The sequence below is a fragment of the Rhinoderma darwinii genome, chromosome 9 (genome assembly GCF_050947455.1).
Source record: "Rhinoderma darwinii isolate aRhiDar2 chromosome 9, aRhiDar2.hap1, whole genome shotgun sequence".
In the NCBI taxonomy this organism is placed as follows: domain Eukaryota; kingdom Metazoa; phylum Chordata; class Amphibia; order Anura; family Rhinodermatidae; genus Rhinoderma; species Rhinoderma darwinii.
In genome coordinates this window covers 32,081,737-32,096,577 of record NC_134695.1, presented here as the reverse complement: position 1 = coordinate 32,096,577, position 14,841 = coordinate 32,081,737, and the positions used below count along the sequence as shown (strand labels likewise).

At 40.8% G+C, this 14,841-nt stretch overlaps 1 protein-coding gene across 1 annotated transcript in view; it reads left to right on the top strand.

The window, feature by feature from the left end:
* Positions 1 to 14,841, top strand: part of EDC4 (enhancer of mRNA decapping 4) — a 203,121-nt gene that overhangs the window by 128,919 nt on the left and 59,361 nt on the right. The window contains exon 19 of the mRNA XM_075837480.1: positions 13,869 to 14,021. Coding sequence (XP_075693595.1) covers positions 13,869 to 14,021 — 153 coding nt within the window. The remainder of the gene's footprint in view (positions 1 to 13,868; positions 14,022 to 14,841) is intronic.

Below are 14,841 nucleotides of genomic sequence, written 5' to 3'. Positions count from 1 at the left end.
CAATTTAGTGAACTCATTTGGGTTCCCCCAAATAACTGTGTGTCCCAGGTCCCTGAGTTTATAGCTGACCCAGGGTTACATATTGATACTACAGGGTTTAGGGAATGTTTTTTTTTTATTTTTTTTTTTAACCTTTTTTAACACATTTTTTTTCCCCCCCCGATTTTAATTTCATTGATGGTTGAGCAAACCATCTTGTATGCTAACCAGTTCATTGCCCAGGTCCCTACTTAATTTTATGTCCAGAAGTGGACACCTACCTACCTACCTACATACCTACCTACATACCTACATACATACCTACATACATACATACATACAGGGCCGCCATCAGGGGGGTATTAGGGGTAGTAGTGTAGGGGGCCCGGACAAACTTAATTGAAAGGGGGGCCCGGCAACTGCCGCGACTTGCCTTTGGTAGAAAAAAACAGGCCCCTGCAATGGGGCCTGTTTTTTTCACCAAAACAATGTCGTGAGCTGCGGGCCCCCCTCTCGTTTAACACCGCCGTGAGCTGCGGGCAGTCTACTTACCTGCTGGCCCGCCTCTGACTCGTCCTCCTCCTCGTCCGACTCCGCCTCCCCGTCCGACTCCGCCTCCTCGTCCGACTCCGCCTCCTCCTTCAGAGCGTGGCTGCGTAAGGAGAGGGGGAGGAGTCTAGTTGTTGCGCGGCGGCAGTTCTACGATCCCCGCCATTTTCTGGAGCCTGGAGGTGAAGGTGAAGGATGACATCTGGACCGAAGACATCGCCTGAAGAGGACTGGAGTGGGAGCAGCTCTTCTGACACGGTGAGTAAAGTGTCTCAAAGTGCTGTTTATGTATGGCCCTGTTCACACAGAGTATTTTGCAGGCCGAAAAAATCTGCCTCAAAATTCCTTAAAGAATTTTGAGGCAGATTTTGACCTGCCCACACTATCTTGCCGCGTTTTTTGCCCGCTGCGATTGAGGACAGCAGACAAACGCAGCAAAAAATGCATTTTCTGCCTCCCATTGATTTCGATGGGAGGTCAGAGGCAGAACCGCGGCAAGAAAGGACGTGCTGCTTTTTCTTTTTTCCGCGACTGGCTCCCATTGATTTCAGATTAAATCAATGGGAGGCAGTTTTGGAAGTTTTTTGATGCTGATTCTGACGCAGTGTCCAAGTCAATATCAAGGCCCAAAAACTGTGTGAACTGGGCCTTATTGTTAGGGCTTATTCAGACGAACGTGTAATACATCCGTGCAACGCGCGTGATTTTCACGCGCCTCGCACGGACCTGTGTTACTCTATGGGGCCGTGCAGACTGTCAGTGATTTTCACGCAGCGTGTGTCCGTGTGTCCGCTGCGTAAAACTCACGACATGTCCGATATTTGTGCATTGTTCGCGCATCACGCACCCATTGAAGTCAATGGGTGCGTGAAAATCACGCCCAGCACTTCCACAGCCGTATAAGCTATGAATGAAAACAGAAAAGCACCACGTGCTACAAACATACAAACAGTGTCATAATGATGGCGGCTGCGCGAAAATCACCTAGCCACGCATCATACGCTGCTGACACACGGAGCGGTTATGAACTTTTGCATGCACAAAACGCCACGTTTTTGCGCACACAAAAAGCACACGCTCGTGTAAATCCGGCCTCAGGGTAGGAACACACTAGGCATGAACACTGCGGATTTTATGCAACACATTTTATTGTTGAAAATCCGCAGAGTATTACAGTCGCAGCCGAGTGGATGAGGTTTAAACAAATCTCATCCACACGCTGCAAAAAAAATGGACCTGCAGTGTGGCTTTTGGCTTTTTAAGCCGCAGCATGTGAATGTATTCTGTGGGATCACCGCTCCTCTGTTGCGGAAATGCTGCGGTTCTGCCGCAAAAATCACACATGAGAAAAAAAAGGTACTTTTTTACATTTATAAAAAAAGTTTAGACTTACCCCGGCCGTAGTCCTGGTGACGCGATCCTCTATTCTTAGCGCAGCCCCGCCTCCTGTCACGACGTTTCATCCCATGTGACTGCTGCAGCGGTCACATGGTCTACAGCGTCATCCCAGGAGGCGGGGCTACGTTCAGAAGAGAGAGATGCGTCATCTAAACTACGGCCGGGGCAAGTCTAAACTTTTTTTTCCCTGCAGGATTCCCGCAGCGGACATGCCTCACGAAACCTGCGCCACTATTTGGTGCGGTTTTGCTGGCGGAATTCCCTGCGGCTACCGGGGCGGATAAGCTGTGTAGTTTTACTCAGCATATCCGCCTAGTGTGTCCCTTATGATGTCGCTCCTGGAGCTGCTGCCGGTCTCTAAATAGGCAGTTGGTCCAGTAGAATTTGGAATTATTTTTTTTTGTGAACCAGCTTAAAAAAACACAAAACTTTTGTGTTCGGGCCCCAGGCCAGACCCCTAAATGAATACATACAGCAATCGGATCCCTAATTGAATTCCGACCCCTGACCAAACTCCTTCAATAAAGCAGACACCACACGCCAAATGAATTCTAACTCCCGACCAGACACCTAAATTATTTCACACCCCTAACTAGACTGCCACATTAATTCAGAACCCAGATCAGACCCCTAAATTAATTTACCCACCAGATCCCGAAAAAAAAATTCAGACCTTCTCCTGAGTCCTCGTCCTCCAGTTTCAGCCAGGTGCCTTTTCACTTCTGGAGCCTCACGAACCTGATGCTCGGGCCCTACTTCACAAGATCCTTATGCATCAAGATCTTGTCAAGGGCCCCAGTGGTAGTTTCTTTGGCAAAAAGAGCGGGCCCTGCAATATAATGGGACTCTTTCTTTCTCCAAACGAACTACCGCTGGTGATAATTTTATGTGGGCGGTAAGCAGGCCCTTTTTTTTTTTTTTTAAATATATATTTTATTTTAAATATGGACTTTCCCTGATGGTAGTATCTGCTCTGATGGCGGCCCTGTGTGTGGATACAGTAGAGAAGATGGCATTCAACATTTTAGCCTTTTCCTCATCCACCTTTCCACCATTAATTTTGAAAAAAACAAACACTTATCTAGTTGAAAACATCATTGGTAAATAGTCTCTGTTTCAATCTTTGCTGCCTTTTATTTGTCTTTTAAACTTTTTTTTTCTTTTATAATTCTTACTGCCTCATCACTACTTTCTTGCATTGGAAGTTTAAATAGTTTGGGGTTTTTTTGTCCCTCATCCGTTTGTAATTATAAATGTGGCCTGGCATATTTTTTTTTAAAATTGTGTTCTTTTATGTGAATAGAAAAAAAGAGATTTACTTTTAACCTGGTACCAAGAATTTTTATTGGCATCATTTTGGAGTACATATTTTATTGATTTAACTTAACTTTTATATATATTTGTTTTTTGGGTAGATGGGAAAAAACAAAAACAAATCTGCCATCATTTTTGGGATTCTTTTTTATGCCTAGCATCGTCCTGTATAAATAATGTTAACTTTATTCTACAGGTCGTTACGATTGCAACAATAGGAAAGTTAAAAATGATAAAAATTATACCTCGAGCTTGTAATTTCACCATAAAAAGTAGTCATTGAACATTCCCTGTATTATGACTCATTCAGACGAGCATATAAGTCCCCTGTGTGACGCTGTTAAAACAACAGCTGTCACATGTATTTCAATGGGGCCGTTCACACGACCGTTGATTCAACGGAGCATGTGCAGGGTCCGTGGAAAAATAGAACATGTCCTATTTTCTTGCGTTTGATGCATCCCTCCATAGACTCTGGTCTATGGGAGATCCATGATAACTCGACCCGCATGAGTGCACCTCAGTTGCACACGCTCTGTTGCCCACGTTCGTCTGAATAGCTTACAGGTTCATTAAATATTTAAAGAGTTCCTATCAGTAGACTCTATAGGCCGCCAAAGAATATTTTTTCTAAATAGGTCTCATTGAAAAAACAAAACGCTGCATACATGTATTTAAATGGCCCAAAGTCCCGCAGGAGTCCGGTCCGAACTTAAGGGTTGTGTGATCCCAACATGCCTAGCACGTTACCACAATCTACAATGACCGTATACACTGTCAGAAAGTGAGATCTCGCTAGTTATTGCAATATCTCACGGCTCTAACTAAAAGAGCACGATTTACAATAATAATACTGCAGTTATTGATGTATATTATGTGTACAGCAATAACTGCAATATTAATGAAGTGGATAGTGCTCCTAGTCATACCCGTGGGATCTTGCGATTACTGACCGTGTATGGTGCCATTGTGGCAAGATGCTAGGCATGCCGGGATTACACAACATGGAAGAAGTTTGGACCTGACTCCTGCGAGAAGTCTTGTTATTTACATGTACACTACCGTTCAAAAGTTTTGGGTCACCCAGACAATTTTGTGTTTTTCCATGAAAACTCGCACTTATATTTATCAAATGAGTTGCAAAATGACTATAAAATATAGTTAAGACATTGACAAGGTTAGAAATTAATGATTTTTATTTCAAATAATAATTTTCTCCAAACTTTGCTTTCGTCAAAGAATGCTCCATTTGCAGCAATTACAGCAATGCAGACCTTGAGCATTCTAGCTGTTAATTTGCTGAGGTTTTCGGGGGAAATTTCACCCCATGCTTCCAGAAGCCCCTCCCACAAGTTGGAATGGCTTGATGGGCACTACTTGCGTACCATACGGTCAAGCTGCTCCCACAACAGCTCTATGGGGTTGAGATCTGGTGACTGCGCTGGCCACTCCATTACAGATAGAATACCAGCTGCCTGCTTCTTCCCTAAATAGTTCTTGCATAATTTGGAGGTGTGCTTTGGGTCATTGTCCTGTTGTAGGATGAAATTGGCTCCAATCAAGCGCTGTCCACAGGGTATGGCATGGCGTTGCAAAATGGAGTGATAGCCTTCCTTATTCAAAATCCCTTTTACCTTGTACAAATCTCCCTCTTTACCAGCACCAAAGCAACCCCAGACCATCACATTACCTCCACCATGCTTGACAGATGGCGTCAGGCACTCTTCCAGCATCTTTTCAGTTGTTCTGCGTCCTACAAATGTTCTTCTGTGTGATCCAAACACCTCAAACTTCGATTCGTCTGTCCATAACACTTTTTTCCAATCTTCCTCTGTCCAATGTCTGTGTGCTTTTGCCCATATTAATCTTTTCCTTTTATTAGCCAGTCTCAGATATGGCTTTTTCTTTGCCACTCTGCCCTGAAGGCCAGCATCCCGGAGTCGCCTCTTCACTGTAGACGTTGTCACTGGCCTTTTGCGGGTGCTATTTAATGAAGCTGCCAGTTGAGGACCTGTGAGGCGTCTATTTCTCAAACTAGAGACTCTAATGTACTTGTCTTGTTGCTCAGTTGTGCAGCGGGGCCTCCCACTTCTCTTTCTACTCTGGTGCCTGTTTGTGCTGTCCTCCTGAAGGGAGTAGTACACACCGTTGTAGGAAATCTTCAGTTTCTTGGCAATTTCTCGCATGGAATAGCCTTCATTTCTAAGAACAAGAATAGACTGTCGAGTTTCACATGAAAGCTCTTTTTCTAGCCATTTTGAGAGTTTAATCGAACCCACAAATGTAATGCTCCAGATTCTCAACTAGCTCAAAGGAAGGTCCGTTTTATAGCTCCTCTAAACAGCAAAACTGTTTACAGCGGTGCTAACATAATTGCACAAGGGTTTTCAAGTGTATTCTAATCATCCATTAGCCTTCTAAAACAGTTAGCAAACACAATGTACCATTAGAACACTGGAGTGATGGTTGCTGGAAATGGGCCTCTATACACCTATGTAGATATTGCATTAAAAAACAGACGTTTGTAGCTAGAATAGTCATTTAGCACATTAACAATGTATAGAGTGTCTTTCTGATTAATTTAATGTTATCTTCATTGAAAAAAACTGTGCTTTTCTTGCAATAATAAGGACATTTCTAAGTGACCCTATACTTTTGAACGGTAGTGTAGTTATACAGTGTTTTGTTTGTTTTTAGACATATTAGGAAAACCTTTATTTTTGGGGGCTTTTGAGTTTTCCACAACTTATTTTTGGACTGATGATAGATGAAATTGCGAGTTTAAAGTCCAACACCTAAACTTACTATTATACACAAATGTCTCATGGGACTATAATGTCATATGGGTTGAGCTACCAGCAAGTGCAGCAATTCCCAGCTCCCCAATAGTAAAAATAGAAACTCCAAACATCATATACTAAATACACGAGAAGAAGGAGTCGGAACTATTCAAGTATGAAACACAAAATATCAAAAAATACAAATTTTATTGAGACATACAGAAATACATGATTAAAAACAGACTACAAACCCAATAACTGTATATCTCCAAAATAGGAGACAGTATGGAGCCACAAAAAACTACTTAAATTAGTACAATTTGTGTATGTCACATTTAGTCACATTTAATCGGGAAAGTATCCCATAAGAAGTTACCAAAAAGAATATAATATACTTAAAAAACAAATCCCTAGAACCATATAATAGCGGAACATTTGTGTCCAAACATAATTTGCAGCAAATTCCCAGTATACTATGTCTCTATGGACAATAATCGGGAATACAGAGGTAGTGATTTAATTATAGTAGCAAGTGATTTAGACACACTCAGTGTCAATATCGTAACTAATTCAGAACAGGGACCAACAGTAAAGATGACCTATTTCAGACAAATGTCAAAAGTATACAGATGATCTGGTAACAACGTGACAAAAAATATTAGTCCTTAGTAAAACAAGACCAGCAAGTACTAACCCATGTGGCTCCTCAGATTGTAACAGCTCCCAAGTGTGGAGAGAAACCCCAACGCGCGTTTCGCGTAGATTGCTTTTTCAAGGGGTGTTCTGAGTTGTACAAATTAAGCCTCTTACATACGATAGGTCGAGAAGTCAGCTGATTTATCAGGCCAATGGGAGCCTGAGCTTTAGCTCCCATCGCGCGTGCCGAGATGAGTCACCACACAATCACAACTCCGAGCCGCCGGGACCCGAACACGCATGCGCGGCTCCGGAAACCGCGCACGCGCAGACAGGCACAGCCAGTCACAAGAGCAAGGACTGCAGGCGACACACTCGACACGCACAGATGAGGACCAGAGCAGGTAGTAGGGAAAAATGGGCAATCTCAAAAATTATATAGAGAGAGATGTTGTAAAGATCTGTTAGCTTTCCCCCTTTCTTCCGAATATAGGCTGATTTCAAAAAGAAAAAACAGAGGTGTCATCCACCACATATATACAAGAGCTCTTATAGTGAAAGAATTCTCCTCCTGAATATAGAAAAGAACCCCACACATATAAATGTAGGGTAATTTAACAACAAACAAGTCAAATACAAAAATATGCCAGATTGTGAGTCATAATAAACAATCTATATATCAGATGATAAAAAGTGACACAAAATAATAATAAGATGCTGAATAATACAACAGTAATAAGATGCAGAAAAACAATAAAGTGAACAAAAATATTATTAATGTAAGATGTTCAGGGAGAATGCCAACAAGAAAAAACACCCTTTTTCCAAGTGTGCACTCCACCCGGACATCCAAACACAACAATGTGATTTACCATAATGAATATAAAATAATTATAAACAATTAATATGGACTCAACAAATACAAAAATAATAAATAAACTATCACAAAAGTAAATTTCAGAATCCATAATATAATTTAAGCATAGACTCTTAAGTGTTAATAAAATGGTGAAAAAAAGAAGCAACATGTGAATGTGTTCCAATGAAATCCCATCATATTCCAACATATCAGGAAGTGAAAGAATTCTCTCCAAACAGATCCAGCTCATAGTGTTCCATCCCATCGGCCACGAATAACTCAGAAAGAGCTCAGGTATGGAGGAATAAAGTAGCGAACTAAACAGAACAAAAACATAAATTAATAGATATACAGAATAAAAAGTTTAAAAATAAAGGCAGACAGCAAGTTTTCTAAAGGAAAGAGGCAAAGCTTAGTGTTTCGTTCAATCCAACAGGGGCCATAGTACCAAGGGTGATAATCCACTTACATTCCCTCTGAGCCAGCAATTTTTTAGAATCCCCACCTCTAATACCACAGAACACTCTATCAATGCCCCATGATTTTGCCTTAAAAGATTTTGGGTCACAGGCATGGTGCATCTTGAAGTGTCTGGGAATGGTCTTAAGGAGTGTGATATCCTCAATATCCTTGGCAGCCATTATGTCACGCACATGTTCTCTTATCCTGATCCTCAGTTGTCTTGAGGTCAGGCCAACATATACTTTCTGGCAGCCACAGGTTGCGTAATAAATTACGTTCACTGTGCTGCAAGAGATGTAGTGTCGTATATCAAAAACCCTATTTTCTATCATTGACGAAAAATGTGTTGTCCGAGCCATATTCGCACATGATAGGCAGTTACCACAAGGGTAACAGCCCAATCTGGGACTGCTTGATGAAAACGGATTTTGCTGTGTTGGTATATAATGGCTCTTAACTAACATGTCCTTAATATTCATGCTCCTTCGAGCTGTCAACTGAGGATCAGGATAAGAGAACATGTGTGTGACATAATGGCTGCCAAGGATATTGAGGATATCACACTCCTTAAGACCATTCCCAGACACTTCAAGATGCACCATGCCTGTGACCCAAAATCTTTTAAGGCAAAATCATGGGGCATTGATAGAGTGTTCTGTGGTATTAGAGGTGGGGATTCTAAAAAATTGCTGGCTCAGAGGGAATGTAAGTGGATTATCACCCTTGGTACTATGGCCCCTGTTGGATTGAACGAAACACTAAGCTTTGCCTCTTTCCTTTAGAAAACTTGCTGTCTGCCTTTATTTTTAAACTTTTTATTCTGTATATCTATTAATTTATGTTTTTGTTCTGTTTAGTTCGCTACTTTATTCCTCCATACCTGAGCTCTTTCTGAGTTATTCGTGGCCGATGGGATGGAACACTATGAGCTGGATCTGTTTGGAGAGAATTCTTTCACTTCCTGATATGTTGGAATATGATGGGATTTCATTGGAACACATTCACATGTTGCTTCTTTTTTTCACCATTTTATTAACACTTAAGAGTCTATGCTTAAATTATATTATGGATTCTGAAATTTACTTTTGTGATAGTTTATTTATTATTTTTGTATTTGTTGAGTCCATATTAATTGTTTATAATTATTTTATATTCATTATGGTAAATCACATTGTTGTGTTTGGATGTCCGGGTGGAGTGCACACTTGGAAAAAGGGTGTTTTTTCTTGTTGGCATTCTCCCTGAACATCTTACATTAATAATATTTTTGTTCACTTTATTGTTTTTCTGCATCTTATTACTGTTGTATTATTCAGCATCTTATTATTATTTTGTGTCACTTTTTATCATCTGATATATAGATTGTTTATTATGACTCACAATCTGGCATATTTTTGTATTTGACTTGTTTGTTGTTAAATTACCCTACATTTATATGTGTGGGGTTCTTTTCTATATTCAGGAGGAGAATTCTTTCACTATAAGAGCTCTTGTATATATGTGGTGGATGACACCTCTGTTTTTTCTTTTTGAAATCAGCCTATATTCGGAAGAAAGGGGGAAAGCTAACAGATCTTTACAACATCTCTCTCTATATAATTTTTGAGATTGCCCATTTTTCCCTACTACCTGCTCTGGTCCTCATCTGTGCGTGTCGAGTGTGTCGCCTGCAGTCCTTGCTCTTGTGACTGGCTGTGCCTGTCTGCGCGTGCGCGGTTTCCGGAGCCGCGCATGCGTGTTCGGGTCCCGGCGGCTCGGAGTTGTGATTGTGTGGTGACTCATCTCGGCACGCGCGATGGGAGCTAAAGCTCAGGCTCCCATTGGCCTGATAAATCAGCTGACTTCTCGACCTATCGTATGTAAGAGGCTTAATTTGTACAACTCAGAACACCCCTTGAAAAAGCAATCTACGCGAAACGCGCGTTGGGGTTTCTCTCCACACTTGGGAGCTGTTACAATCTGAGGAGCCACATGGGTTAGTACTTGCTGGTCTTGTTTTACTAAGGACTAATATTTTTTGTCACGTTGTTACCAGATCATCTGTATACTTTTGACATTTGTCTGAAATAGGTCATCTTTACTGTTGGTCCCTGTTCTGAATTAGTTACGATATTGACACTGAGTGTGTCTAAATCACTTGCTACTATAATTAAATCACTACCTCTGTATTCCCGATTATTGTCCATAGAGACATAGTATACTGGGAATTTGCTGCAAATTATGTTTGGACACAAATGTTCCGCTATTATATGGTTCTAGGGATTTGTTTTTTAAGTATATTATATTCTTTTTGGTAACTTCTTATGGGATACTTTCCCGATTAAATGTGACTAAATGTGACATACACAAATTGTACTAATTTAAGTAGTTTTTTGTGGCTCCATACTGTCTCCTATTTTGGAGATATACAGTTATTGGGTTTGTAGTCTGTTTTTAATCATGTATTTCTGTATGTCTCAATAAAATTTGTATTTTTTGATATTTTGTGTTTCATACTTGAATAGTTCCGACTCCTTCTTCTCGTGTATTTAGTACCTAAACTTACTATTTGCAATTCTCCGTAGTAAATATATAAAGAAAAAAAATAGAGCCGGAGCTTTGTATGTAAAATATAACCTTTACTGTATTTTCATATAAAATCTCTTGAAAAATGTTGACCTATACAGATAGTGCATATAGATGTAGAAAAATCATGCATAATGAATTTTAGTATTTGTTCATGTATCCAATATGATTAAATAGTCAGACCGCGATCCATACATGGTTTAGTAAAAAGAGTGTTCATCATGGTTTAGTTTGAGATTTTTCCCTATGTTTCTCACATACAAGAAGAGCAGGGCTCAATGCCCCCCTACCCGTTTAGATGCTAGATGTCATCCGTACTTGGGTTGATATAAGGGGGCCAGGAAACCTCTCTCAATGTAGAAATACCTCCCAACGCGTTTCCTCACGGCCTAGCGATTCTTCAGGGGAGATGGGCCAAAACCAGCTATATTCAATTCCAAAGATGCTGGAGCAAATAAAGTAGCTGTCTATTTGGAGTGATGCTCCTCAGTGAGAGCGTGCTTGCAGTGGCAAGAGATCACCCATAGAGTTCAAAATTGGCGCCTGTTTCTGGCGTCTGACTGATAGTTACTCTTTAAATAGGGGTGCTATGAAACGTGTTTCTCTATCAATAGAACATATAACCACATACTACGTACTGGACATCCTAATTTAAAGAGAAATAATAGATTTTTACTCATGTAAGATGTCGTTAGTTTAATATACAATACTTAATAACGGAGTTGGGACCCTTAATGTCCGCATAGATGTACTGTCCCTATATCTTGTTACTATGCAACCTGCCTAATTAGCAGAAGTGCGGCCACAAAAAAGGCGCCCCCTTATTACAGATACAAAGGATATTTATGTACCCACATAGCCCTAATCGTTAGCATTGTCCCGACATGATTCCCTGTACATGTGGTTCATCAGCAACTCTTATGGCAGCAAAATTTAGAAAGTCCGTAGTCGGCCAGCTGAGCCATATCCGCACTCCCAGTACTCAACAGCATTTGATAACTGGAGAGGCTGAAAGGGTGTCAGAATTTTGCTCCCCTTATTCTGCTACCCCTTGCAAAAAGTACATCCAGTAAATTGATTTTTAATCCTTGAAGTTTTTTTTATCTGGAATATGGTCATGTACGACCATGTCCTTCATATCGGAGCCCTCTTATATAGGGCTGGGCAATTATGACCTGAACCAAAATCACGATTAATTGAACATGTAATCCTCAATTACGATTATTTAGCCCACATCCCCTTTTGCATGCCACGCCCTCTATTTGCGTGCTACGCCATTGAATTAATGTTTATCCATAAGCCTGCTATATAATATACCCCCTGACACTGCCCCCACACAGTATATTTCCCCCATATTGCTACCCACTCAATATAATGCCCCTATAGTTGCCCTCCACGCAGGATAATTCCCCTATAGCTGCCCCCACAGAGTATAATACCCTCACAGCTGCCCTCCACACAGTATAATGCGCCCATAGCTGCCTCTACATAGTATAATCCCCCTATAACTGACTTCCATGCAGTATAATGCCCCTATAGCTACCCCCACACAGTATAAAGTCCCCCATAGCTGCCCCCAATAGTGCCTGATAAAAATAATAATATACATACTCCCTTAAACCTGTTCCATCGACAAGTGGAGGAGATCCCACTGCTCCTCTGGTCTGTGCGGCTCAGCGCAGACGGGCGCCATGACATCACTGCCTCACATCCCGCGATACTGAATGGTAGAGTAGGGACCTTACGGTCCCCTGCTATACCATTGGGTTCAACTGTATCTGCGTCCTGAAGATGCAGTTTAAACTGGGAGAAAAATAATTGGAAAAACGAAATTTGCAAGATGTCTATTAATTGCGCTGAATTTTGATTTCGATTTATTTTTAGATAAATTGCCCAGCCCTACTCTTGTATATTTCTCTGGGATTAAGGGGAAGAATACTGCCTAAAAACTGGATCCCCTTTCAAGATTTCCCAATGTATTTTCAGAATATTGTGGACTATATTAGCATACTTTTAGGACCTCTCTAGACGAAGAGACAATCGTCTATATAATGCTTCCAGAAAAGGAGGCCAGATTCTTCCCATGACCCTACATATGGATCAATAAAGGATTCCTCCCAAAAGGACATGAATATATTTGTGGGCTCTTTCAATGGTGGATGACACGCTGAACATGCACTTTTTATATGTCCGTTTTTAAGGCTCGTTTGTGAGTTTAATAAATCCCCTTTTCATATTTACCCGCTGTGAAGGCGTTATTGCGCTATCCCCATATTTAGATTGCATAGCTGTTTGGATATATTATATGTAATAACGTGGATTGAAAACGCAGTGATCTGCTGGTGGGGATTGACCTTGTTCCTAGGATCAGAGGCGAAGGAATACTACTATATCCATTTTTCGTTGAACTGGTAGAGCACAATGAAGGTTTCATATCACTTGAATTAAAGCTGGCCATATAACTTAGTTAGAAATAGAACCGATAAATACACAAGATAAAACTGTATGTATAAATAGTAGAGGACTTGCTTTATTGTACAAATACATCAATAAAAAACATACAAATTTGATCAAATTGGAGAAGGAAAACATCCTAATAAAAGGTGGTAGGACTGATCTAAATAATGTAAACCGGTATTAGGAAACTTTTCCCATATGTTCAGTTGCTCACCACCCCCACTGATAACTGGTATACAGCTGCAAGACAATATGCATAGCGAACTAAAGTGCATATCAGAACTAGGGACAATATAGCATAAGAACAATATAAAAGATATCTATCTCTATATATCAACAACATCCTACCACCAGGCCCCAATGTACGTTTCGTTTCGGGAAAGTTTTGGGTGAAACGAATGTTGAGGTCTGGAGTGGAGGAATCCTGTTTCACGTTCTGGCAGTGTGATGGATGAATCTGGGTTTGGCGGTTGTCAGCAAAACACTGCTGTGAAGTGGCCGCGAACCTCTAGTAAACACCTTAGGCCTCCATAATCCCCAATTGATGGCACATCCTGGAAAGCCTCTTAATAATTACAGATTATGTTACATCTGTGAGATGCATGCTTGTAATGTTTGACGTTACTCATAATATACGTTGACTACTATGCAGTACAAAGGTAAAGGTATATAATACAACAATAGGTACGCTACTGAGGAATGGGGTAGAGTGGCTCCCAAAACACGTTTACTGTTGTATAATACGATGTGCACAACTTTAGCACATGGATTTTTTTCCACATAAATGGTGTAAATACTATTGTTACTCATTTGAAGTAGCTATACGGTTTAGATTCATTTTTTTTATCGGTTTCTTTTTTTTCTTTCAGTGACCGTGATGATGAAGTGGCCACATTTGCAAACAGCAAAAATAGTTTTGGAGGAAAGGGACAGAGTCCACGTTTACTTTTGAAGGACTGGAATACCCAAGTATCACCACATTCTTCCCCAAAACCTTACAAGAAGTCCATGAAAGAGGACATGTATGTTTATGCATTACATAAAATCTGCTATTGTTGCCTTCAGTTGGATTTTAGTAGGCTGTCATCTTTTCATAAGTTTATTATTCTGAAAATGTTAAATATTTTATAGAAAAAAAAAGGATCAGCAGTGCAGTCATATAATATGCGAGTCCATACAATGACTAGCTGCAGAGTTATAAAACTCACGTCACTCACACGGTATATACTATCTGTGAGTGCTGCGTGCAGAGAGTACAGTGTATTTCTATGATGTGCTCTGGTCTGTCTCCTGCTTATAAGGACTAACATGGAGAACTCTATCACTAGCAGGAGGCAGAGGAGACAGACTGAAGCTGCAAAGGATACACGGAGACTCTGCAGTGTGAGGTCAGAAGTTCTATGTCACTGATTACTTGATGCACACAAATATAACTCAGAGTAGAGCGAGAGCAGTGTGATGAGACTCTCCCTCCTCTGCAAAGCCAAAAGCATCATGGGAAATGTAGTCTGCATTAGGGGAACCATATCATAGGGGGAGAAGGAACCAAGATGGCAGACAACCCACAAATGGCACATCAACTAAAACCGGTATACACAAGGCATACACATGAGCCTCTACATTACTATTTAATAGCAGCCTATGCTGCAATATATAGGCAAAAAAATTGCTGGAGTGTTTCTTTAAGGAGGCGCCTCTGTTTCTCCACTCCGGCTATAAATGCACCCTAAATAGCTTTATAAGCATCCCATTGTATTAGTCGATCAGAGTGAAAGGATTTGTGGGTGCAATAGTCTACATGTGCTAAATGAACAGCATTAGACACTGCTGGAGACTGTAGCC